General features: G+C 43.5%; 1 protein-coding gene across 1 annotated transcript in view; it reads right to left on the reverse strand.

The window, feature by feature from the left end:
* Positions 1-26,101, reverse strand: part of ltk (leukocyte receptor tyrosine kinase) — a 76,108-nt gene that overhangs the window by 38,828 nt on the left and 11,179 nt on the right. Inside the window, 3 exon segments of the mRNA XM_064954043.1 lie at positions 1,475-1,703; positions 1,962-2,111; positions 6,800-6,889. Of these exon segments, the coding sequence (XP_064810115.1) occupies positions 1,475-1,703; positions 1,962-2,111; positions 6,800-6,889 (469 nt within the window).

Below are 26,101 nucleotides of genomic sequence, written 5' to 3' on the forward strand. Positions count from 1 at the left end.
AACTATTTATAACTATTTATATCTACAGTGGCACTTTTCGGGATGGAAATGTGAATGTAATGTCTTTGCTTGTCATTTTGTCTAATCATTGCATGTTCCGTATGTTTTTACATCAAGGACCACTTTAGAAACAAGTGTTTTAATTAATAATGTGCTATCCTCTGATGACACATTGTACATATTTTTGTATATCTTTTGCCCCCCCCGCATAGCATCGTAAACCACTGTCATTTGGAAATCCAGCAATTCTAAAATATCTGAGACCTGTAAGAGAACCTAGCAGCATAACACCACACCAATGGATATTTATAGCCTAGATAGCTCACGTTAGGAGAGGAGACCCCAACCCCATTTCTGGGGGGGAGCTCAATGGAATGTTTACATCGCCTTTAAAATCCAAGTTTAAACCTTAATTACATTTTTTTTTCACGATAGGTGTGCCTTTATTCAAGAATATTAAATGAGATGCTCTTAAAAGCCCACTTCTATTACTACCTCAGCTAATAGGTTCAAATGTGTCTGCACATTACGGTGGGTGAGTGCTGAACATTTCACAGTACTGTACATTCTGTGAAAAAACAACTTGTCAAGCTGAAAGCTTTCATTCATTTATTTATTCATTCATTCCATCTGTTTCTTCAATATTTCCACCCCTTCCACCCATGTTTATACAGTATGTCTTGCTTCCAGTAGAGATGAAGGTGACCTGTCATCCCCAGTACTCACCATCTTACAGTCTGTGAGTTTAAACCTTTTTCATAATGGACAAGCACTCCATTACTCTCCAAATAAAGAGGCCAGGGTATAACCTTGTTGCATAGCCACAGCCCATCCCTCCACGCTACTGTCCAGGCCAATTATGTCCAAATTCATTTTCAGGGTCTGCATTTGGAAACAAAATGCTTTTATCTGGTCCCAGAATGCCTGTGCCCAACATTAGATCAATATTAAGGACATTTGCCCAACAATAGTTACACAAAGATGATCTCTCTCCATGTCTCGGGATGTAGTGCTATTTCCATGCCATACTTAAAGCTTATTGTATGTCAAGTCCCTCTAGGTATCCCAAGAACCTGCACTTCAGTGTATTATAGCAGAATGATCCATGTATTTCTTAAAACAACCACTTCAATCCATCAACAGACTGAGTACCTTATAGTTACTAGCAGTGTTTCAATGCAATGCTGGCCCCTTTCTTTCACTACTGTATTAGGTGGATGTGTATAGGATTCTGAGTTCACTGCCAGATTTCATCACTAAGAACGTACTCAAGATACATTGTAGAGTACCGTAAGTACCGTAAGTGAGTTACACATGGATGCAGTGTAGAGCTAGTACAGTAAATGCTACTACTGTAAGCATACAAAATAGAAATTGTTGAAAACTTGTGTGGAATGTTCAAGTGAACAAGCATACAATTGAAACATAAATGGCTAAACATGAGCATAAAATCTAATCATAAGGCCTTGCTGACCTGGTGCCATCTTGGGCTCTGCCACTGAGAGCTGTTGTGCTGATGACAGATGCCGAGTCGACTGGTTTCACTAAGACTGAGAGGTTTCCAGCGGTGGGCCCCGACTCAAAGCGGGCCAGCTGCAGACGGCACAGTGGGCCACTACTGTAGACCACTGGACTAGTGATGTGATATTCACACTTTCTAGATGCCCTGGAGGCCGCAGAGGCACTCAAAAGCAGGAAGTGACCTAGAAAGGGAGGGAACCAGACAATAATTTCCCAGAAGTAAAAAAAAACAAACAGTTGATTATAGAGCGAAACAACATTTTAAATTTTTTCCCCTTCTCTCTTGCCTGTTTTCCCAGCACTCAACACCATCTATCTAATGACTCCATTATGTCTCTCTGAATACAGTATACTACACCATGCTCTCTGTGAGATAAAAGGAGTACCACGTTAAAAGTGTGAGTGAAAAACACAATTTGTGACTGTGCTTCCTCTCTTACCATCAGAGCTCCCCTCCGAATGGTCGCTGACCGGTCTCATGGCCTGTGTGCTGGATCTGTGTTGCTGTGGTGATGTGACCCTCCAATCATATCTGATGCTGTGATTGGAGAAGCTCCAGGAGCAAGGCGATTCAAAATCACAGGAGGTGACTGCAGGAGTGAGGATAAAGAGTTTCATTAGGTCGGAGACTGACTCTGTGGACCTGTCACACATTCTTGCTCAACACTGGCCACTGTAACTGTATGATACCATTTACATTGTACTGTATTCATTGACGTCAACATGGAATTCAAGAGGGAAACTACAACTGAAATAGATTTGTAATCAAATGAGTTGACAGTATTTATACAAATGAATGAAATGGAGACACAACCCACGGAAATAATTATCCTTATCTGATACCAATTTAGGCCAACATGGCATCCTGCTTCAGAAGTATGACGAGATTTTTATTTATTTTACTAAGCAAGTCAGTTAAGAACAAATTGCCCTACGGGACTCCCAATCATGGCCAGTTGTGATACAGCCCAGGATCAAACCAGGGATCGATCCCAGGTCTGTAGTGACACCTTAGACCACTGCGCCACAACTCCTTAACTGTGTACTCCACTCCACCAATAGTTCCTTACATGGGAAGAAGAAACTCCAAATGCCCATGGGTGAAATGAGCAGAAATGAACCAAATCTCAGCGCAATTATCATTTGAAACTATTATAGTTTCAGTAAATTAGCTACAGTATAGACTTCATCTTCAACGACAGCATAGAATTGGAGTGATAATCTCATGATTGCTGACACATCCTCGGTACAGATATCATAGTTTGTGGGCATTACTGTTTCTACTATAATTCTGAACACATTCAGACAATCAATGCAGAGTGATCCACATAAGTGGTAACCTCACAGGGGTCAGTGACATTTTCCACTCATAGCAAAGGAGCTCTCTGACATGCATTATCTGAGAGCACATTTACCAGACTCCGATAATGGCACAAAACAGACAACTCTGCCTACCTCCAAGAACAGCAGATACCAAACCAGATACAGCATATTCAGTAGAACATTTCTATTTAGTTTGACATTGAAAACTCTTTATAAAGCATCTCTGAGCGTTAACAAAAGGCCATCATTAAATATCAAATCCAAATCAAATTTGCCACATGCTTTGTAAACAATAGGTGTAGACTAACAGTGGAATGCTTATTTACAGGCCCTTCCCAACAATGCAGAGATAAAACAAGATGAGGAATAAATACACAATGAGTAACGATAACCTGGCTATATACACAGGGTACCAGTACCGAGTCGATGTGGAGGGGTACGAGGTAATTGTGGTAGATACAGTGCCTTGTGAAAGTATTCAGCCCCCTTGAACTTTGCGACCTTTTGCCACATTTCAGGCTTCAAACATAAAGATATAAAACTGTATTTTTTTGTGAAGAATCAACAACAAGTGGGACACAATCATGAAGTGGAACGACATTTATTGGATATTTCAAACTTTTTTAACAAATCAAAAACTGAAAAATTGGGCGTGCAAAATTATTCAGTCCCTTTACTTTCAGTGCAGCAAAAGTTCAGTGAGGATCTCTGAATGATCCAATGTTGACCTTAATGACTAATGATGATAAATACAATCCAACTGTGTGTAATCAAGTCTCCGTATAAATGCACCTGCACTGTGAGGTCCGTTAAAAGCACAGAGAGCATCATAAAGAACAAGGAACACACCAGGCAGGTCCGAGATACTGTTGTGAAGAAGTTTAAAGCCAGATTTGGATACAAAAAGATTTCCCAAGCTTTAAACATCCCAAGGAGCACTGTGCAAGCGATAATATTGAAATGGAAGGAGTATCAGACCACTGCAAATCTACCAAGACCTGGCCGTCCCTCTAAACTTTCAGCTCATACAAGGAGAAGACTGATCAGAGATGCAGCCAAGAGGCCCATGATCAGTCTGGATGAACTGCAGAGATCTACAGCTGAGGTGGGAGACTCTGTCCATAGGACAACAATCAGTCGTATATTGCACAAATCTGGCCTTTATGGAAGAGTGGCAAGAAGAAAGCCATTTCTTAAAGATATCCATAAAAAGTGTCGTTTAAAGTTTGCCACAAGCCACCTGGGAGACACACCAAACATGTGGAAGAAGGTGCTCTGGTCAGATGAAACCAAAATTGAACTTTTTGGCAACAATGCAAAACGTTATGTTTGGCGTAAAAGCAACACAGCTCATCACACTGAACACACCATACCCGCTGTCAAACATGGTGGTGGCAGCATCATGGTTTGGGCCTGCTTTTCTTCAGCAGGGACAGGGAAGATGGTTAAAATTGATGGGAAGATGGATGGAGCCAAATACAGGACCATTCTGGAAGAAAACCTGATGGAGTCTGCAAAAGACCTGAGACTGGGACGGAGATTTGTCTTCCAACAAGACAATGATCCAAAACATAAAGCAAAATCTACAATGGAATGGTTCAAAAATAAACATATCCAGGTGTTAGAATGGTCAAGTCAAAGTCCAGACCTGAATCCAATCGAGAATCTGTGGAAAGAACTGAAAACTGCTGTTCACAAATGCTCTCCATCCAACCTCACTGAGCTCGAGCTGTTTTGCAAGGAGGAATGGGAAAAAATGTCAGTCTCTCGATGTGCAAAACTGATAGAGATATACCCCAAGCGACTTACAGCTGTAATCGCAGCAAAAGGTGGCGCTACAAAGTATTAACTTAAGGGGGCTGAATAATTTTGCACGGCCAATTTTTCAGTTTTTGATTTGTTAAAAAAGTTTGAAATATCCAATAAATGTCGTTCCACTTCATGATTGTGTCCCACTTGTTGTTGATTCTTCACAAAAAAATACATTTTTATATCTTTATGTTTGAAGCCTGAAATGTGGCAAAAGGTCGCAAAGTTCAAGGGGGCCGAATACTTTCGCAAGGCACTGTATGTACATATAAGTGACGAGGCAACAGGATAGATAATATGATAGATAACAGTAGCAGCAGTGTATGTGATGATATGTGAGTCAAAAGAGTTATTGCGAAAAGGGTCAATGCAGATAGTCTGGGTAGCTATTGGTTAACTATTTAATTAACTCTTTGGTGTCTGGAGTCTGCTACACTCACACAATCATGCACAAATTACTCATGTCAGTACATATTCAGTACAGTTTCTTCTCATCAACCAGAATTGACTAAAATGACCTTAGAAACCTTAGTGTTTGGAGCTGTTATTGTCCATTTCAGACTAATTCCATTTGCGCTTGAACTTGCCTAAGGTGTAGTGCAGGAGATTCTAGGTGTAGTGCAGGAGATCTAGCATTTCTCCAATAAGACACCAACAAAACAATTCAAAAGCATTTTATAGTTCAAACTAACAATGCTGCTTTGTGTCTGATGAAGCTTGTCATTTGTGAACGATCAGACATTGAAACAACTCCATTATCAGCAGAAGACCAGGGAATGTCAGTCTGGAAGAGGAAAATATACATATTTAGGGGCTCCATAACTGGCATGGGGAATCTAACCAAGTGAATGTGTGAGGGTCCTGAAGGAGTGAAACCATTAATAAGAAAGCCATCTGTAATGGCTTTCCTCCTCTTCTGAGGAGTATGAAAGATCGGACCAATATGCAGCGTGGTACGTGTCCATGTTAATATTTATTTAAACTGAACACAAAAACAAAAATAATACGAACGAAAACAAAATAGTTCTGTCTGGTGCAGAAACACAGAGACAGAAAACAACTACCCACAAATCATAGTGGGAACACAGGCTGCCTAAGTATGGTTCTCAATCAGAGACAACGATTGACAGCTGCCTCTGATTGGGAACCATACCAGGCCAAAAGCAGAAATACAAAACATAGAACAAAAACATAGAATGCCCGCCCCAACTCACGCCCTGACCAAACTAAAATAGAGACATAAAAAAGGAACTAAGGTCAGGATGTGACACCATCCCTCTCTTCTGGGACGTGGAAATATCCTAATAGAAGTGGTGAGGTGGAAAATGTAATAAAATTGTTTTTATTGCATGCAGTTTGATGGGTTACTTTAAATACAAGCATATGCTTTTGTCATGAATAAACAAGGCAGATGAGGCTTTTTGTGTTAAACTAAATTTCAAGACGAACACATTACAATTTTGTAAAAGTTGTGACAAACACTGTATTAGATTAGTGCTTTCAATGGTTTAATTCACTCTCTGCAGACCACACATACTACTCTCACAGCCGTCAAAAGAAGTGGACCAAGGTGCAGCGTGGTGAGCGTACATTTTCCTTTTTATTCAAAATGTCGCCAACAAAACAACAAACGAAGACAACCGTGACGCTGACAGTGCATTAGTGCCACAAACTAACTACCCACACTGAAGGAGGGAAAAGGGCTACCTAAGTATGATTCCCAATCAGAGACAACGATAGACAGCTGTCCCTGATTGAGAACCATACCAGGCCAACACATAGAAACACAAATAAAGGACATAGAATGCCCACCCAAATCACACCCTGACCAAACCAAAAAGAGACATAAAAAATGCTCTCTAAGGTCAGGGCGTGACAACTACTTACTACCTAAGAGAAATGGCAGCCCTATAAGGCAAACAATGAATAACGACAGACACCTGAGCCTTAATGACCCTGACACACATGACCATTAATGACACTTAATAAGTTGGGTTCCATACACACTTTGCATATTTCACTAACGATAGGGGAGAGTATTCTACGCAACTGTGTCAATAATGTCAATAAGTCAATAATGAATTCTTCTCCTGGTCTGCTAATGACAAACAGCTTGCTGTGGCTGTGTCTAAGTGAATAGTCTTACTTTGGCTCTCGTCCTCAGGCCTCAAGCGATGGGGGAACATGAAGTTCTCCTCCAGGGACTTGTCCAATAAAGCATGGCTGGAGCTGCTAACTGAGAGAGAGAGAGAGAGAGAGAGAGAGAGAGAGAGAGAGAGAGAGAGAGAGAGAGAGAGAGAGAGAGAGAAACAAGTGGTTAGATAATTGCTGTTATTGACTGTGTGTCCCAACACCAGAGGATAGGTGGCTTACTCAAGTGTTCTCTGACGAGACCTTTACATATAAATTGCACTCTGACATGTTGAATATAATGCAGCAGATGAATGTGGCCAAATGCTTGATGTTTTTGTTGTCGTACAGTTTCAATAATGAGTGTGAAGGCCACAGAAGATAATTGCTTGTCATATAACTTTGGGAAGGAACCATTTGAGTTCACAACGAGTTGTTTTCGCCTACGCATATGAACAAGATGTTTGTAAAAGGTGAGTTTGTACTGTAATAACACAAGGTTCATAACATTTATAAGGCATTATTAACAGGTTGTAAATACAAAACTTAAGAGGTACAGTATAGTATTTTGACTTGAGCACAATTACCTAACATTACTTTAGAATGTTAGGTACCATCACTCATTCATATATCTTTATGTACATATTCTTTATTCTTTATCCCTTTACACTTGTGTGTATAAGGTAGTAGTTTTGGAATTGCTAGTTAGATTACTCGTTGGTTATTACTGCATTGTCGGAACTAGAAGCACAAGCATTTCGCTAAACACTCGCATTAACATCTGCAAACCATGTGTATGTGACAAATAAATTTGATTTGATTTTTTGATTTGATCATTTGTTTACATGGGCTGAAGTTAACAATCTGTTAACAACATGGCTTGAGTTCTACACAATAACCAAAAAGGGTTATTAAAAACTCCTTTGCCATGTTTGAAATGGGCACACATTGCTTTGGATAGTAGGATCAAAGTAGATCAACTATTGGTACTATTACAATAAGCTCTGTTTTGAAATAAGTCATTTTGTATGGAACCCATATTTTTTTAATAGCCCAATTTAGCTCTCATGAAAAACCGGCACAATAAGTTCAATACAAGGTAACCATTACAGAACAGCTCAGAACCTTCTCTCTGGATTGCCATACAGTATACTGAGTCCTCGCATTGCTATATACATTATTATCACCACCTTTGATTAAACACAACCCCTGTCTTCGGGCCTGTTTTAATCTTGGCAATAAAACCTCCACTTGTTTATAGAGGATTGAACATTAAGATATGTATCTTAATCGTATTAGTTAGGAATGCCTCCTCCCTGAATCTGTCTCTCCTTAGATTTCAATAACATCAGCTGAACTTAATTATCAAGTAATCCCTTTGGCTACGGCTTGTCCACACTTACTCAGTTAAATGAGGGCGGAGGGGGATCAGGCTTGAATTTATACATCCTGGTCAGTGAGATTTACATTAAAATAAAACACTTGGAAAAACAAATTCTGGAAACCATATTTAAATGCCTTTTAATCGTCTACCACAGGGGCATACAAGGTAATCCGGGATCTCAAGGCAGCTAGGTTTTCAGAATGTGTTAAAAATAAAATATATATATAAATAAACTATTCACAGAAGGGCCATAAACAAGATCAAGCAGCAGAGAATATTGCAAGTGTGAGAACTCTGTTTTACCAAGGTACATACAGTAGGCCTACATTACAGTAGTTTCACAGAGTGAGAGGCAGCAGAATAAGAATACCAGCAAGAATATCTATGCAAACAACATTAAGAGTTTCCTCATACACAGCCCACAGAAAGCACTCCTCTCCCAAACACTCTATTTTATATGCATCGTGTTATTTCTGAACAGGGTGCAACATCAGCACTGTTACAGTAAACCCTTAGAGGCTTAGGAATTCTAACACAAAGACCTGAATAAAGCCCTACTCAAGTTTCCTGATCCTTCTGACTCAAGGCTCCAGGCTACCGACACGCTTTACATCTCTGACTCGCCAAACAGGAACTCAGCCGAAGTGATTGAAACAAATCAAATGTGTATAAACAGATTAATTATAGACAACAAGCCCAATTCAAAACAACGATTGACGATTTTTAACTACAAAGTCACACAAAAATAAACTGGACATGACAGTTTTAGCTCAATGGAGTAGAGGGCCGGAAACAGGACATAACGCCAACAATCAGAGCCCTGGGGGTTAATGGACAAATCATGTGACACACCCCACGGTCCAATTAGGATCAACACACACTAACAGGAATAGGGGTTTTCACTGGGGGTCAGCATAACTCAACCTCACAAGGCTGGACAAAAGAGACAATAAAAATAAGCCAATACTAGTATCGCGTCATTCTAAAGATTGACGCCTGTATGAAAAGCTCACATGACAATAGACAGTCTGTATGTTGCCAGATGCTGAAGAAAAACATATGAGACATGGCCATGCTTGTGAAATTGGATTATTAAAAAAAGCAGCTCACTAAATGAAGTAGTCTGTAACTATATTGGTTACGATGCCATTTTTAATATTGTATAAAAACAGATGTTTCACTGCAAACACCAACATATTTTCTCAGCTTAGATGCCATTAGATGCTTTATTTGCCGTTTGTTACACCAGCCTTCGCTTTGGCTCCCCCTCCTGTCCAGCTCAGGCGTTAGGCGTCGACGGCCTTCTAGCTGCTGCCGAACCTGCTGCTGGCAAACGCCCTTCACTCATCAACCCCGTACTTGTCTTGTCATCATTACACACACCTGGTTCCAATCCCCACTCTATCACTGTATATATACTCCCTCTGCCATTTGTCTTCGTCGGTCTTGGTAAATGTTACTTGTTTTCCAGAGAGGAATCTCTCCTACTATTTCCTGAGTACTTGAGTACGCACATCATCTGGGAGAGGGACGGACCAGAAGTACAGTCCTATGAGCGCTTCCGTGCCATCTTCAACTACCCATCTTCAACTACCCTACAGAGGGCTGAGAGGGAGGTGAGCGTCTCCTCTGTATACGGCAGGGGTACAGGACAGCGTCGGAGTACGTTCTGGATTTCCAGACGGTGGCTTCGTCCACTGGCTGGAACGACCAGGCCCTGTTGACGGTTTTCCTTAGCGGGCTACAGGCGGACATCCAGACCGAGCTGGCCTGTTGCGATGAGGGCCTCACGCTGTACCAGCTCATCGCCATGACAATCTCCTGCGTGACCTTCGCCGCTCCTCTCTGTCCACCCAGCCCGTCCTTCTCCCTGTCACCTTCCCTGACTATCCTGGCCCCCCACTGAGTCCTGCCCTAGTGGACTCGGGTGCTGCAGGCTATTTTCTAGACCGGTCAGTGGCCTTATCATTACGCATTCCTCTAGACCCTTTTTAACTCCTATCCCAGTCCTTGCCCTAGACAACCGTCCCCTCGGAACAGGACTGGTGTGCCAGACCACGATTCCCATTTCCCTCACATTTACTCACAACCACCTTAAACTCTCCTGCACATCGTGCAGTTTTAAGTTTCAGGGGAGGTGTCTCTGTGTCAATCTGTGCCACCTCCGTGGAAACCACCCACGTCCCTAACCCTATGGAGTACCGGGACCTACAGGTGGCCTTTTCAAAGACTCGTGCCACGTGCTTTCCCCCACATCGCTCATGGGACTGCAATGTCGACCTACTGTCTGGTTCTAACCTCCCGTGTGGGCACATCTACCCTCTCTCGCATGCAAAGACCGAAGCCATGGAGGCCTATGTCCAGGAGGCGCTGGACTAAAGATTAATTTTTCCGTCTACCTCTCTGGCCGCCTCCAACTTCTTTTGTGTGAAGAAGGAGGGAGGTCTCCGCCCCTGTATCGATTACCGGATACTGAGTAAATCAACTGTTAAATTCAGTTATCCCCTGCCTCTCATACCCACTGTGATCGAACAGATGCACGGTGCTAAGTACTTTACTCGATTGGATTGGCGCAGTGCCTACAACCTGGTGCACATCAGAGAGGGGGATGAATGGAAGACCGCCTTCAGCACCAGCACCGGGCACTACGAATACAGGGTAATGCCCTACAGCCTGACAAATGCACCCTCGGTGGTTCAATCATTTATTAACGAGGTGTTTAGAGACATGTTGGGTTGCTGGGTAGTGGTGTACATAGACGACATCTTGATGTACTCCACTACACGCGAGCAACAAGTCTCCTGTCAGTTCCGTTTTGGAGATGCTGAGAGGGCATCACCTGTACGCCAAGGCGGAGAAGTGCTTTTTCTTTCAGCAGGGGATCTGTTTCCTGGGCTATTGGATATCCACTGCGGGAGTGGAGATGGAAGAGCAGAGGGTCAGTGCAGTTGGTCCATCCAGCATCAAGGTGGTGCAGCGCTTCCTTGGTTTTTGCTAACTATTTCATGCGCTTCATTAGGGGTTTCAGCACAGTGGTGGCCCCTCTCACCTCCCTACTGAAGGGAGGTCCTCGACAGCTGTGCTATACTGGGGAGGCCAACGAAGCCTTCCGTGCGTTCGAGGAACGTTTTACTGACGCACCTGTTCTGGCTCACCCTGACCCATCTCTGCCCTTCATCGTGGAGGTGGACACCTCCGAGGTTGGAGTTGGGGCTGTTCTCTCCCAACGCACTGAATGGCCGCCTAAACTCCATCCATGCGCCTTCTACTCACGGAAGCTGTCAACCGCAGTGCGGAATTCCGACGTGGGGGATCGTGAGTTGTTGGCCGTCAAGAAGGCGCTGAACACATGGCAGCACTGGCTGGAGGGTGCTAAACACCCATTCCTTGTCTGGAAGGACCACAAGAACTTGGAGTACATTCGAGCAGCGAAGAGGCTGAACTCGCGTCAGGCCAGGTGGGCCCTATTCTTCGCCAGGGTTGACTTTACCCTCTCCTACCGGTTGGGATCAAAGAACATTAAGGCTGATGCATTGTCCCGGGTGCATGACACAGAGGATCGGAGGGAGAAAGTGACACCCATTATTCCCCTGTCCTGCACTGTGGCTCCTGTCGTGTGGAATGTGGACAGGGACATCCGTCGAGCACTGCGACAGGAGCCTTCACCTAACCACTGTCCCGAGGGGCATATCTACATGCTGTCTCCTCGCCTGGGCACACACAGCACTTTTGGGGCACCTGGGTATAGCCCATACTATCAACAGGCTCTTCGCCAAGTACTGGTGGCGTCCAGGTTTAAGTCTCTTCCTGCTCGACCTGCACACAAAGCAATACACCTAGGCACCTCCCCTATGGCAAACTCCACCCACTGCCGGTTCCACAATGACCTTGGTCCCATCTCTCCGTGGACTTTGTCACAGACCTTCCCCCCTCAGAGGGGCACACCACCATCCTGGTTGTTGTGGACCGGTTTTCCAAAGCCTGTCTGGTCTCCCGATGGCCCTGCAAACCGAGGAGACTCTCTTCTCTCATGTCTTCCTGCACTACGGGTTCCTGGAGGACATCGTGTCTGACCCTGGTCCTCAGTTCACCTCCCGTGTCTGGAAGGCTTTCATGGAATGACTGGGGGTCATGGTCAGCCTCACCTAAGGGTACTGTCCCCAATCAAATGGGTAGGGGGAAAGGGTATATCAGGAACTGGGTAGGTACCTTCGTAGTTACTGTCAGGACCGGCCAGGGGAGTGGGCTGCGTTTCTGCCTCGGGAAGAATACGCACACGCCACTCCTCCACTAACCTCACACCCTTTCAGTGTGTTCTAGGCTATCAGATCAAGGTTCCTGCGGTGGAAGATTTGTTCCAGTGCGCTGAGGAGGTATGGAACACCGCGCACACCCGTCTCCAGTGCATCGTCCTCCAGCAGAAGGCGCAGGCTGATTGTCACTGCAGTGTGGCCACGGTCTTTCACCCCGGTGACTGGTTCTGGCTTTCTACGAAGGACCAGCCCCTCCGCCTGCCCTGCCGGAAGCCAAGCCCGTCATTTGTGGGGCCTTTCAAAGTCCTGAGGAGAGTCATTGAGGTGACGTACAGATTACAGCTCTTTGTCAATTACCGTATCTCACCCTAATTTCATGCATCTCTCCTCGGGACGGTGGAAGCTGGTCCCTTGTCTCGTGCTGGACCCCACAACGCACCTCCCACTCTCTTGGACGTCGAGGGGGCCCCTGACATACTCTGTCCGCAGTCTGTTGGCTCATGGCATTGTGGGGGGCTTCTCCAGTACTTGGTCGATTGGGAGAGGTACGGTCCCGAAGAGCGGTGCTGGGTTCTGGCGTGGGACATCCTGGATGGTTCTCTTATTCGGGACTTCCACAGGCATCGTCCAACCGACAAGCACTGCGTCTCCGGGGTCATCCCCAAGGTCGGCAGCGCACCGCTGCTGGAGCAGCGCCTCGGGGGAGGGGGGGGGTTTACTGTCACACCAGCCTTTGCTTTGGCTCCCCCTCCTGTCCAGCTCAAGCGTTCAGCAATAACCGACAGCACCATGGTGAACAAAGGGCACATATACGCGGCAGGGTAGCCTAGTGGTTAGAGCGTTGGACTAGTAACTTGAAGGTTGCAAGTTCAAACCCCCGAGCTGACAAGGTACAAATCTGTCGTTCTGCCCCTGAACAGGCAGTTAACCCACTGTTCCTAGGCCGTCATTGAAAATAAGAATTTTTTCTTAACTGACTTGCCTAGTAAAATAAAGGTAAAAAAAATACAATCAGTGGGAATAGGGGCCAGGTGTGCGCAATGAAAGTTCCAGAGGGATCTGTGACTGTACCCCGTCGCAGCGTCGTCGGACGGGCCATTCCTGCTGTCTCCCTTAATGGTCGATTATTCTGTGACGTTGGCATGAAGGATCGGGAGACAGACGCAGACGTAATAGGGTTTTTATTTAGCCCAAATTACGGTGTGCCGTAGAAAGGCACGGGGACAAAGACCAAACAAACACGTACACAAAACACAGGGTTGAAATCCAAACAAAAGAGCCAGGAGTACCATAAAATAAATACACACAGGCACAATGATTATCTCACGGGACAAGACCCGTAATCATCTACACAATCCACAAGGGCACGAAAGCCCAAAACACACAACACAGGTACTTACACGCACCAACGGACATTGTAACAATAATCGTCAGCACAATGGTGAACAAAGGGCACATAAACTCAGCAAAAAAGAAACGTCCTCTCTGCTGTCAACTGTGTTTTTTTCAGAAGACTTAACGTGTAAATATTTGTATGAACATAAGATTCAACAACAGACATAAACTGAACAAGTTCCACAGACATGTGACTAACAGAAGCGAGAAACGCGAATCGGACCATCACCCCTGGTGAGACAAAACCGTGACTCGTCAGCGAAGAGCACTTTTTGCCAGTCCTGTCTGGTCCAGCGACGGTGGGTTTGTGCCCATAGGTGACATTGTTGCCGGTGATGTCTGGTGAGGACCTGGCTTACAACAGGCTCTCAAGCCCTCAGTCCTGCCTCTCTCAGCCTATTGTGGACAGTCTGAGCACTGATGGAGGGATTGTGTGTTCCTGGTGTTCCAACTTGGGCAGTTGTTAATGCCATCCTGTACCTGTCCCGCAGGTGTGATGTTCGGATGTACCGATCCTGTGCAGGTGTTGTTACACGTGGTCTGCCACTGCGATGGCGATGAGCTACCCGTCCCGTCTCCCTGTAGTGCTGTCTTAGGCATCTCACAGTACGGACATTGCAATTTATTGGCCTGGCCACATCTGCAGTCCTCATGCCTTATTGCAGCATGCCCAAGGCACGTACACGCAGATGAGCAGGAACCCTGGGCATCTTTTTTTAGTGTTTTTCAGAGTCAGTAGAAAGGCCTCTTTAGTGTTCTAAGTTTTCATAACTGTGACCTTAATTTTCTACCGTCTGTAAGATGTTAGTGTCTTAACGACAGTTCCACAGGTGCATGTTCATTAAACCCTTTACAAAGAAGATCTGTGAAGTTATTTTGATTTTTCCTAATTATCCTTGAAAGACAGGGTCCTGAAGAAGGGACGTTTATTTTTTTGCTGAGTTTATATACCAATACAATCAGTTGGAATAGGGGCTAGGCGTGGGCAATGAAAGTTCCAGAGGGATCCATGACAGGTTTGCCCTGTGACTTTTTGTTTATGAAGATATATTTTGAGCACAACAGCGTTTGGTTTTTGTCCGGCTTTGATCTATGGTGCTTAAATAAATTCAGTAAACCTGCGACAGCCTCCTACTTACTCCTCTCTATACCAGTGACACCATTTGCCATTTGGCTTCAAAATAAAGCAATTGTTGGTTCAATTTAACAGTTGGAATGTTTTATTGAAGACACTAAAATGCATAAATTGATGTTTACTTTGGGGGCGTTGGCTTCTTCGCTAGCTACTGACTATCAAATGACGCAAAGATGTTTCCAGAGTAAGGGATTGTTTGACTGTTAACCATCACATGTGCAGTTCAAAGCTGAGATGACGCCCTAAGATTGGCTCTAAAAATGTAACAAAAGAAAAATATATTCAATCATCAACCACAGGATATCTGGTCATCTTCAGAAATGAAAGGAATGGATGATCTGGCTCATTAGCTAGTGCAGGCCCAGCCTCAAAGCAGAATCTGTGATTCAGGTCCAGGTTGTGTCGTGTGCAAGCTGTTCCAGCTGCACAGGCGACGGAGCACATTTGACGGTGACAGCTGGGCCTGCTTAGCCAACCAGCTCCGCGGCTCCACACTGCCAACACGCTCCTAAGCAGACCCGTCTCTCCTCTACTCCTCTTCTCGGAACATCATGCAGCAGAACGACGTCTTCTTACCTCCTCTGTTCCCTGCTGAGTCATCCACTGGAAGAGCATCCGCCTGCTTCCGAAAGGCTTTATCCCCTCTGGGGAAGAGTAATGTCAACTTACACTATAGCCCCATGATCTAAGACAACGCCCCACGGTCTGAAGACAAGAGATGGTATTCCACAGCATTTCAACTCAATTACACAAACCTGGGTTCATAACCTCTCTGCCGTGCTCCAGATTTAGTTCAACTTCAAAAGGTAGTGCCTGGTGTACCGGGCACGCACTACATTTACATTACATTTAAGTCATTTGGCAGACGCTCTTATCCAGAGCGACTTACAAATTGGTGAATTCACCTTATGACATCCAGTGGAACAGCCACTTTACAATAGTGCATCTAAATCATTTAAGGGGGGGGGGGGGGTGAGAAGGATTACTTTATCCTATCCTTTATCCTATCCTAGGTATTCCTTACACTTGGTAAAAATGTGAAATGTTTACTCTTGATAACAGCCTTTTGTGTATGTTTGAGCGATTTGAATGGTTTACATGTGTTCCATTTCACCTCGCGCCTTTCATGCTCTGAGATCTGTGAAACAGAACAAACACCTACAGTAAAACATTTAAATTGTCACACAAAATGGACTAGATATTTAGTTCAGGGAACACTGTAGCTTACAGTACATTCTCACACTGGAGCGTTTTGCTCATTATATTTTCAGTCTTTTGTTCTTTCCAAGAGTTCCAGTACATAGTGGATTATGATATGGTAATACATCAGCATATTTCCATATTGTATTCTGACCAAAAGGGTGCTGAAAACGTATAATACTTGATATCATCTGTCGGAAAATTAACTCATTCACAGAAAAGGTCTTTAGAAGGGAGCAATTTATTTGCAAAATTGTTTTAATGAAATCCACATCCTAAGGCATGGTTTGTTGTAGAGGGACATCAACTAGAATCAGTGGTCTGCATCATTCCCAACTGACACCAGTTTACATCCTGTTTAAGTCATGCGCTGTCTATTCATGCAGAAACGCCTAAACATATCAGATGTCTCACACATGTTGGTGTTAAAAGCTCTGCAGGATGTACAGGAGCTGGTGCTGTACCCACTAAGAGGGTATGTCCAGAGGGATATCCTAATAACAAAGCTTTGGCAGTGCATGGGTAATTTACTGTCGCTAAAAGGCATAAACCATGGTGCTATTCTTCAAATGGACCATTGAATGCCTGTCACAGTGATACAACTCACTCATCGTCACCATCTTTCCTGAGTCGCCAGAAAAGCCTCAATTTACTATCAAGGCAAAAAGAAAAAAGCTCTGGTAGAGGAAGAGTCCAAAATCATATCACAATGTTCTGAGCATCAGCCTTGCCTTTTTCTAATCTAGTTTAAGAAAGTTCAATCAGGAAGGCTGGTCCGAATGCTCATTTAACTTCATCCAGTAGGCTTAACATAATTCACTTTGTTTTCTTTTCTACGGGCGTATTGGGAATGAATACAAATATATCATCATCAACATAGCATCTTGTTTCTTCTCCTCGTTCCTATTAGCCATGTGTGGAATGTCTTTCACCTACTTACCTCATAGCCTTTAAGCACGGCACAATAATGCGCATTCATCACGCTGGCTGTTTAACCTCCGGGCTCACTCATGCAATTAGCACCTTCCTCTCTCTCAGCCAATGGGCTTAAATCTGGGGATGTATTTAAAATGTCCACCTACGCTCGTTCTCTCACTTTTCGACAACCATCCACCTCCTCACCACTATAATAATCTGAAGGCCTGTCATCAGCGGGGGAAAGGAGTTCCAATGATGGAAGCCAGCAGACCCGCATAGGGCCACCTGCCATCACATCATCTGGCTCCGAGGAGCTTCCCTTGGAGACAAGACCATTCCCCAAACCATTTATTAAAATGTCATAACGCATTCCGTCAGTGTTGTTCATTCGGTTAGGTCTGTGCTCGATTGAATTAGCTGAAGGTCCAAGTAGGAGTCTTCATTTAGCCAATAACTACGACTTTGATGAACGTAACAAGGCTTGTCAAATGGAATCTTCAGTATTCACAAAGGAACGTTTCTGTAGTGATGTGGCCAGGAAATTTAAACCTGACAAATGAGTTTGGTGCTGATCCGACACACTTCCTTCAAACACATTGAACCACAAGGGTATACTTTATCACCATTTAACGAAAACGAGGAGGGATAAGACTCCCATGAGCTTAAAATAGGAAGTAACTTTTGGACATTGGGCTTCCTTGTAAAAATAGATTATCGATTTGATTCCAAGTGTAATCCTTTTCTATTCTAAAATGTTATGATACTGTATATTGTGTATCCACGCATACTTAGGGACTCGTACAATACAGCGTCAGCATCAATATAATATCTACAGCATGATCTAACTCAGAGCCATTAGTGTCCTCCTAAGTGAAGCAGTTATATGTTTGACCTTGAATTCAAACCAGCTCCAGAGGCTAAGGAGTATCTTGGAAGAAGAGGAGACAGACAGTGGAGTCACGGATAAACAGAGCAGCACATCTGTTGAACACATCTGTTCTCTTCATTAGAAGTGCTTGACATTCATTAGGTTCCAGGACAGTGAAACTGCACCGCGCTCTTCACCAAGCCTGTCAACAGGAATGTTTTCCTCATTAACTGAAGGCTTTCGCATTCCTGTCATATTATATAGAGCTGAGATGAAGCAGTTCTGTTCCTTACCCTGTATAGAGGTAATAATGATCAAATATAACAAGAGATTATGTCCTGCAGTCAACTTCCTTCAAACAATATACTGTACATTAGTGGAATGAAAACAGGTTAATATGGCTCTTCCTGACTGGTATCCATTCAGGGAGGAATATTGCCATTTTCATTTATTCCACTCCAGCAGGGAGACTGACAAAATCCAGCAACTTAACTGGTCAGCCTATGTTAATTAGGTCTACTCTGTTAGTCTGTGACTGGTACTAGATTTACTGTGGTTACAGACTTAAGTAGCTCTGGAGTCAACCAAAAACATATTTGCTGAAACTCATTGTTCTAAAAGACGAGGAAGATGTCAATCTGACAAATTCAAGCCCTATTAATAGGAAGTTAGAGCATGTTTTTAGACATAGAGAACCAAACCTATGACAACAGAACATTGAATTCCAAAACATGGTCATGACCCACCACAGGAAATTGTGTTTTAGGTTTTATTTTCTTGCTCATTCCAAACATATCGTACGGGGCTGTCCACCAGAACTCTGACGCACGCCACTGACACATCGAGGAGAACAGTGCTGCAGAAAATCAAATACACAGGAGACTGGGCTCTTGTGATTACAGATATCCTCAAGAGCCCAGAGGTAAAACTCAGCAGAATCTGCTCTCTGTTAATCAGCCAGCCAAAATACCACGACAGTGTTTTCATGCTAGTGAAAATTGGCAATTTCCAAAGGCGTTTGTTCAGAGGGAACCCTAGCTCTGGATAGACCACAGACAGGATGGAAATATCCAGGCCTCCAGCTGTAATAAGTTCCTCTTTGTTTTTCAAACTAAACACAACTAGGGACAGGGTCTGTGCTGCAACTTGTCTCATCCTTTTCTACCCAGAGAGACTATTTGACCACTAGGAAAAACATGGCTACCGCACCGCAAGACCATAACAAAATACAGGGTCTGTTGTAGGAGCAAAATGCTGGTCTTCTCCCTCCCCACTTCTAAGGACCTATTCATATGCAGTGAATCAGGCTTTTGGCATTTCCCAAAAATTACACCATAATTCAATTTATAATTTAATTGGTTGCAGCTAGGCTTGAATTAGATTCAGGGGTTCCTCAGACCTCAGACCCCTGTCCTTCCATTTACACTAAAAGCCCACATCATCCAGACATTCTGCCCCCCTCCCCCCCACACGCACACACATCCTCTCTATCCCCCATCCATCCAGTCACCTCATCACAACCTCTCTTTCCCATTAATACATTGTAAAGTGAGGTTTTATATAATCTTCAGTTCTTGCCCCTGTCAGTGGAAATTGGCCATTTTTAGAGGACTTTGTTCAGGAGGGACAGGATGGAAATATGACCCATCACAACCACCACAACCTCGCTTTCCCATTAACACAGTGAAATCTATATGCTATGATGACATACATCAGAGATTCAAGATTGATAAAAACACATCTGGACAAATTCGGGAATAAGTTTGGGTGTGAGGACGAGCAGCACCACTGCCGTATTCGCTTGTTACCTTAGCTAAACATGAGCACAATTCCCACCTGTATTTACAGACCCGCCTACCCAAACTCGTGACTTCTTGAGAGAGTTGAGGAGTCTCCCCAGAATTTTTTTGCTGAATATCAGAGAAAAGCTGACAGTCTCCCCAGTCTTTGTGCCGTTGCCTATAGGCTTAAGCTGCTCCAAGTTCGGGGATATCCGAGACTATGCATAATGTTGGTCAAATTATATTATATGACCAAAGGTATGTGGACACCTGCTCGTCGAACATCTCATTCCAAAATCATGGGCATTAATATGGAGTTGGTCCCCCTTTGCTGCTATAACAGCCTCCACTCTTCTGGGAAGGCTTCCCAATAGATGTTGGAACATTGCTGTGGGGACTTGCTTCCATTCAGCCACAAGAGCATTAGTGAGGTTGGGCGATTAGGCCTGGCTTGCAGTCGGCATTCCAATTCATCCCGAAGGTGTTTGATGGGGTTGAGGTCAGGGCTTTGTGCAGGCCAGTAACATTCTTTCACAGAGATGTCGATAAACCATTATGGACCTCGCTTTGTGCACAGGAGCATGTCATGCTGAAACAGGAAAGGGCCTTCCCCAAACTGTTGCCACAAAGTTGGAAGCACAGACTCGTCTACAATGTCATTGTATGCTGTAGCATTAAGATTTCGCTCCACTGGAACTAAAATGCCAAGCCCAAACCATGAAAAAAAGCTCCAGACCATTATTTGTCCTCCACCAAACTTTACAGTTGGCACTATGCATTGGGGCAAGAAGCTGTCACACCCAGACCTTAGAGATCCTTTGTATGTTTCTATTTTGGTTTGGTCAGGGCGTGAGTTGGGGTGGGTATTCTATGTTCTATGTTGTGTAGTTCTATGTTTTGGCCAGGTAGGGTTCTCAATCAGGGACAGCTGTCTATCATTGTCTCTGATTGAGAACCATACTTAGGCTGCCCTTTTTCCCACCTGTGGTTGTGGGAAGTTGACTTTGTTTAGGGCACATAGCCTTTAGCTTCACGGTTTGTTTTTGTAGTGTTTATTGTTGTGTTCTGCGTCATCCAAATAAAGAGAAAATGTTCGCTCACCACGCAGCATCTTGGTCCTCTTCCTTCAACAGCCGTGAAGCATGATTCATCACTCCAGCGAATGCATTCCCACAAGTCCAATGGCGGCGAGCTTAACACCACTCTAGCCGACACTTTGCATTGCGCACGGGGATCTTAGGCTTGTGTGCGGCTGCTCGGCCATAGAAACCCATTTCATGAAGCTCCCGACGAACAGTTCTTGTTCTGACGTTGCTTCCAGACTCAGTTTGGAACTCGGTAGAGTGTTGCAACCGAGGACATCGCTTCAGCACTCAGCGGCCCATTCTTTAAGCTTGTGTGTCTTACCACTTTGTGGCTGTGCTGTTGTCACTCCTAGACGTTTCCACTTCACAATAACAGCACTTACAGTTGACCAAGGCAGCTCTAGCAGGGCAGAAATTTTACAAACTGACTTCTTGGAAAGGTGGCATCCTATGACGGTGCCATGTTGAAAGTCACTGAGCTCTTTAGTAAGGCCATTCTACTGCCAATGTTTGTCTATGGTGATTGCATGGCTGTGTGCTCAATTTTATACACCTGTCAGCAACGGGTGGGGCTGAAACATACATTTAGGGATTGTTTAACTGAAAACATGTTGAAAGTCTTTATCATTTAGAATAATATCTTAAAGGGGTAAATACATTTTCACAGCCTGGTTTTGATTATCCACCTGGAAATGGCTCATCACTGGCTTATGAAGGAGCAGGAGCATGCCATGGACAGTTTTGTACACAAAATCTGATGCTTACCTATTGGGAGCACTACTTTATTTAATAAAATACAATTTAATACAACTTTAATACATATTTGTTTAAGATAAATACATTTCCATCATCTTCGCTCTGGTGAATTATCCTTCTTCCTGTTTTGTCTTTCGTTCTTCTATGTTTTGGAGTCTAGTTATTTTGCTCTGTCATTTAGAAGGGTTTTGTTGTTTTTTGGTTTAAAAATGATATCCAGTAGGTCCAGGTATTTACAAAGGGGTCAGGTTTCAAGTGGATTTTAGCTGTTATTTGTTCCATATCTTGGATTTCATTGGTTATGTTGGTCTAGTCCTGGATGGTTGGTATCTGAGGTGATAGTCAGTGTCTTGTTATTGCTTTCTTACTTCTGGCCAACAAGATGTTATATAGCGGGCCTCCTGAGTGGCACAGCAGTCTAAGGCCCTGCATCACCATGCTAGAGGCGTCACTACAGACCCTGGTTCGTTCCCAGGCTGTGTCACAACTGGCCATGATCGGGAGTCCCATAGGGCGGCGCACAATTGGCCCAGTGTCGTCCGGGTTAGTGGAGGGTTTGGCTGGGGTAGGCAGACATTGGCCCAGTGTTGTCCATGCAGTCATTGGCCCAGTGTCGTCCGGGTTAGTGGAGGGTTTGGCTGGGGTAGGCAGACATTGGCCCAGTGTTGTCCATGCAGTCATTGGCCCAGTGTTGTTCGGGTTAGTGGAGGGTTTGGCTGGGGTAGGCAGTCATTGTAAAATAAGATTTTGTTCCTAACTGACTTGCCTAGTTAAGAAAAAAAATATTGGGCCATGTGTTTAGCAGATGTAAAGCACATCAGATAGTAAAACGTTGTCTTTCACTACTTAAGAATTCGAAAATGTCTGAACATGCCATCACTCATTATTTCCCTCTAATTGAGCTTTAGGAGCAACAAGCTACAAAATGATTTGCATCAAAGGCACCATCTGCAGTATATTATTGTGTTTTCTAAAATGTCCTTGAGTCTATAAAGAGTTTTCGTATTCTTCCTCTTTATTCAAATATATTCACACACCGCGTTAATTGCTAATTGAGACAGGATTCACAATTAGCTGCTTACTTAAATGAACAGACCATCTGTTCAATTACATTGACGATTCATACAGTTACAAAAAACGATTAATATGGCATCATAATAGACAGATTCAAGTGAGAATCAAAGTATTGGAGGTTATAGAGCACAGTGTAATTGGAAAATATTCATACCCCTTGACCCTTGAACACAGTTTGTTACATTACAGACTTATTCTAAAATTAATGAAAACATTTTTAAATCCACATCAATCTAAACACAATACCCCATGGTGACAAAGCAAATCAAAGGTTTTTATACATTTTTGCAAATGTATTACAAATTAAGAATAGGAATACCTTATTTACAAAAGTAATCAGACACTTTTCTATGAGATAAGGTGCATCCTGTTTCCATTGATCGTCCTTGAAATGTTTCTACAACTTGATTGGAGTCCACCTGTAGAAAATTCAATGATTGTACATTATTTGGAAAGGAACACACATGTCTCTATACAATTTCCCACAGTTGACAGTGCATGTCAGAGCAAAAACCAAGCAATAAGGTCAAAGGAATTTTCCACAGCACTCAGAGTCAGGATTTTGTCGAGGCACATATCTGGTGAAGGGTACCAGAAAAAGGCACATGACAGCTCGCTTGGAGTTTGCCAAAAGGTACCGAAAGGACTCACAGACCATGAGGAACAAGATTCTCTGGTCTGATGAAACCAAGATTGAACTATTTGGCCTGAATGTCAAGCGTCACGTCTGGAGGAAACCTGGCAACATCTTATGGTGAAGCATGGGGGTAGCAGCATCATGTTGTGGGGTTGTTTTTCAGCGGTAGGGACTGGGAGACTAGTCAGGTTTGAGAGAAAGATGAACGAAACAAAGTACAGAGAGATCCTTGATGGAAACCTGCTCCAAAGTGCTCAGGACCTTAGACGGGGGCGAAGGTTCATCTTCCAACAGGCCAACAACCCTAAGCACACAGCCAAGACAATGCAGGAGTGGCTTCGGGACAAATCTCTGAATGTCCTCGAGTGACCAGCCAGAGCGAGCCCGGACTCGAATCCGATCTAACATCTTGAGACACCTGAAAATAGCTGTTCAGTGTGGCTATCCATCCAACCTGACAGAGCTTGAGAGGATCTGCAGAGAAGAATGGGAGAAACACCCCAAATACATGTGTGCCAAGCATGTAGTGTCATACGCAAGAAAACTCAAGTCTGTAATCGCTGCCAAAGGTGCTTCAACAAAGTACTGAGTAAAGGCTCTGAATACTTATGTACAGTTGAAGTCGGAGGTTTACATACACCTTAGCCAAATACATTTAAACTCTGTTTTTCACAATTCCTGACATTTAATCAGAGTAAAAATTCCCTGTTTTTGGTCAGTTAGGATCACCACTATTTTAAGAATGTGAAATGTCAGACTAATAGTAGAGAGAATGATATATTTCAGCTTTTCTTTCTTTCATCACATTCCCAGTGGGTCCGAAGTTTACATACACTCAATTGGTATTTGGTAGCATTGTCTTGAAATTGTTTAACTTGGGTCTAATGTTTCGGGTAGCCTTCCAAAAGCTTCCCACAATACGTTGGGTGAATTTTGGCCCATTCCTCCTGACAGAGCTGGTGTAACTGAGTCAGGTTTGTAGGCCTCCTGGCTCGCACACACTTTTTCAGTTCTGCCCACAAATTTTCTATAGGATTGAGGTCAGGGCTTTGTGATGGCCTCTCCAATACTGTACCTTGTCGTTAAGCCATTTTGCCACAACTGTGGAAGTATGCTTGGGGTCATTGTCCATTTGGAAGACCCAGTCAAGGGGTCTGAATACTTTCTCAATGCACTCTATATATTCTTGCCAAGTCCAACATTCCCCAAAATCCAGTCTCCAACCTAATGTTAACTATATTACCATAGCTTAAAGTTAGCATATTGAATCAGCTATGACAGCACAGACAGGTTTTCACAATGGCCTGAACAGCTCTTCCATAGAAGATCCTCTTTACACTACACTAGTTTGGCGACACATACTAGTTCCACAACACATAGTTTTGTAGTGTAAAGAGAGTGATCTAGCTTCAAAACTCTTTCCCAAGCCACTTTGGTATCTACAGTAGTGTGGGACACTCCTCTGAGTGGTATAGTATAAAGGCAATGGCTCTCCAACGCCTCATGCCCCTGCAAACTGCACGCAGAGACAATAAAATGTTATACATGAGTTCTGACTCGAGGTATGTAGAAACCGGGCATAGATGACAAAATCTCACACCATCCCTTTAAGTTCAAACATATTGAGCAGTGGTGCAAATTAGAGCCATGAGTGTATAGCCACTGCTTGCTCCTCATCTCCCTACAGTGTACAGGTACACATCAGTTATATTTACGATTGGTGTCACCATAATTAAATTTTCATGCTTTTGGGAGTAGAATGTCGTTTTTTTTTTTTTTATCAACAGAAATGACCTTCACAGTCGTTCTCCCCAAAAAATCTCACGGGAGGCAGTGACCCCCACTACTTACTTTGCCACCGCTGCTGAAATAAATCAGAGGGGAAACACTGCATCTATCTACGATAATATGATGTATAGCCTACTGTACATATGTCTGTACAAAGACTGTTTACAACAGCAGTATCCTAGCCTAAAGGAGCTCCCTCCCAACTGAGATTTTCTCCAGTAGACATGTCGTGTAGGAAATGCGTAACCAACGTACCACTCTACTCATGTAACATGCCTGCTAGAAGTCACATCAACATGACTTTAATATTTTATAGATTGGATCTGCTTCAAGAAAAAGGTAACTGGCACTTGCATTGAATTCATTCAGCTTGTATATCAATTCAAAACAATCCAATTAAGTTAGAGTACAAGTAATTGAAATAAATGTGAAGCTTCAGCAAGTATGGACAGTAGATTTCAAAGACAACATATAGAGAAATTCCCTTTGCTGTCTGCTGTTGGTGTTAATTTCACCTAGACAGAATACTGAGCATTACTGGAGGGGGGGAAACAGATGTTAATTGCGGTTCTTTTTATTAAAACACAAATTAAGTTGAGCCTCCTTTCTCTTCTTGGTTATTGAAAAGTCTACAGTGAACAAAAAAGCCCTACAGTACAGCTCAATGATTCCAATGAGAGTGTCTCTGAGTCGTACATGGTTATTTTGATGAATCAATTATATTTTCATAAGTAACCTCAAATCCGGTTTCGATTCCTTCCTTACTTTTGGCAGTTGCTTCTTCAATCATACTAAAAGCAAAGGTCAAACCCAAACAATGCACAGGCCTATTTAGACTTAGACAAAGAGGCATAATTCTGGTAATAGTTAACTGGCATTTACAGGAAAACATTTCCGTCATCTTGCAGAACAACAAATGTTCAAACATGTTCTGCAAACTAAGTTGTAGAGGGGCTATTTTCATTAGTACGCTAGAATAAGAAATAATTGACTGTGCCACAGCGGTGAAAATGATACCAATATTTGCTAATTCAGAGTGAGTAC

This window comes from Oncorhynchus masou, chromosome 32 (assembly GCF_036934945.1).
Source record: "Oncorhynchus masou masou isolate Uvic2021 chromosome 32, UVic_Omas_1.1, whole genome shotgun sequence".
NCBI classification, from domain to species: Eukaryota; Metazoa; Chordata; class Actinopteri; order Salmoniformes; family Salmonidae; genus Oncorhynchus; species Oncorhynchus masou.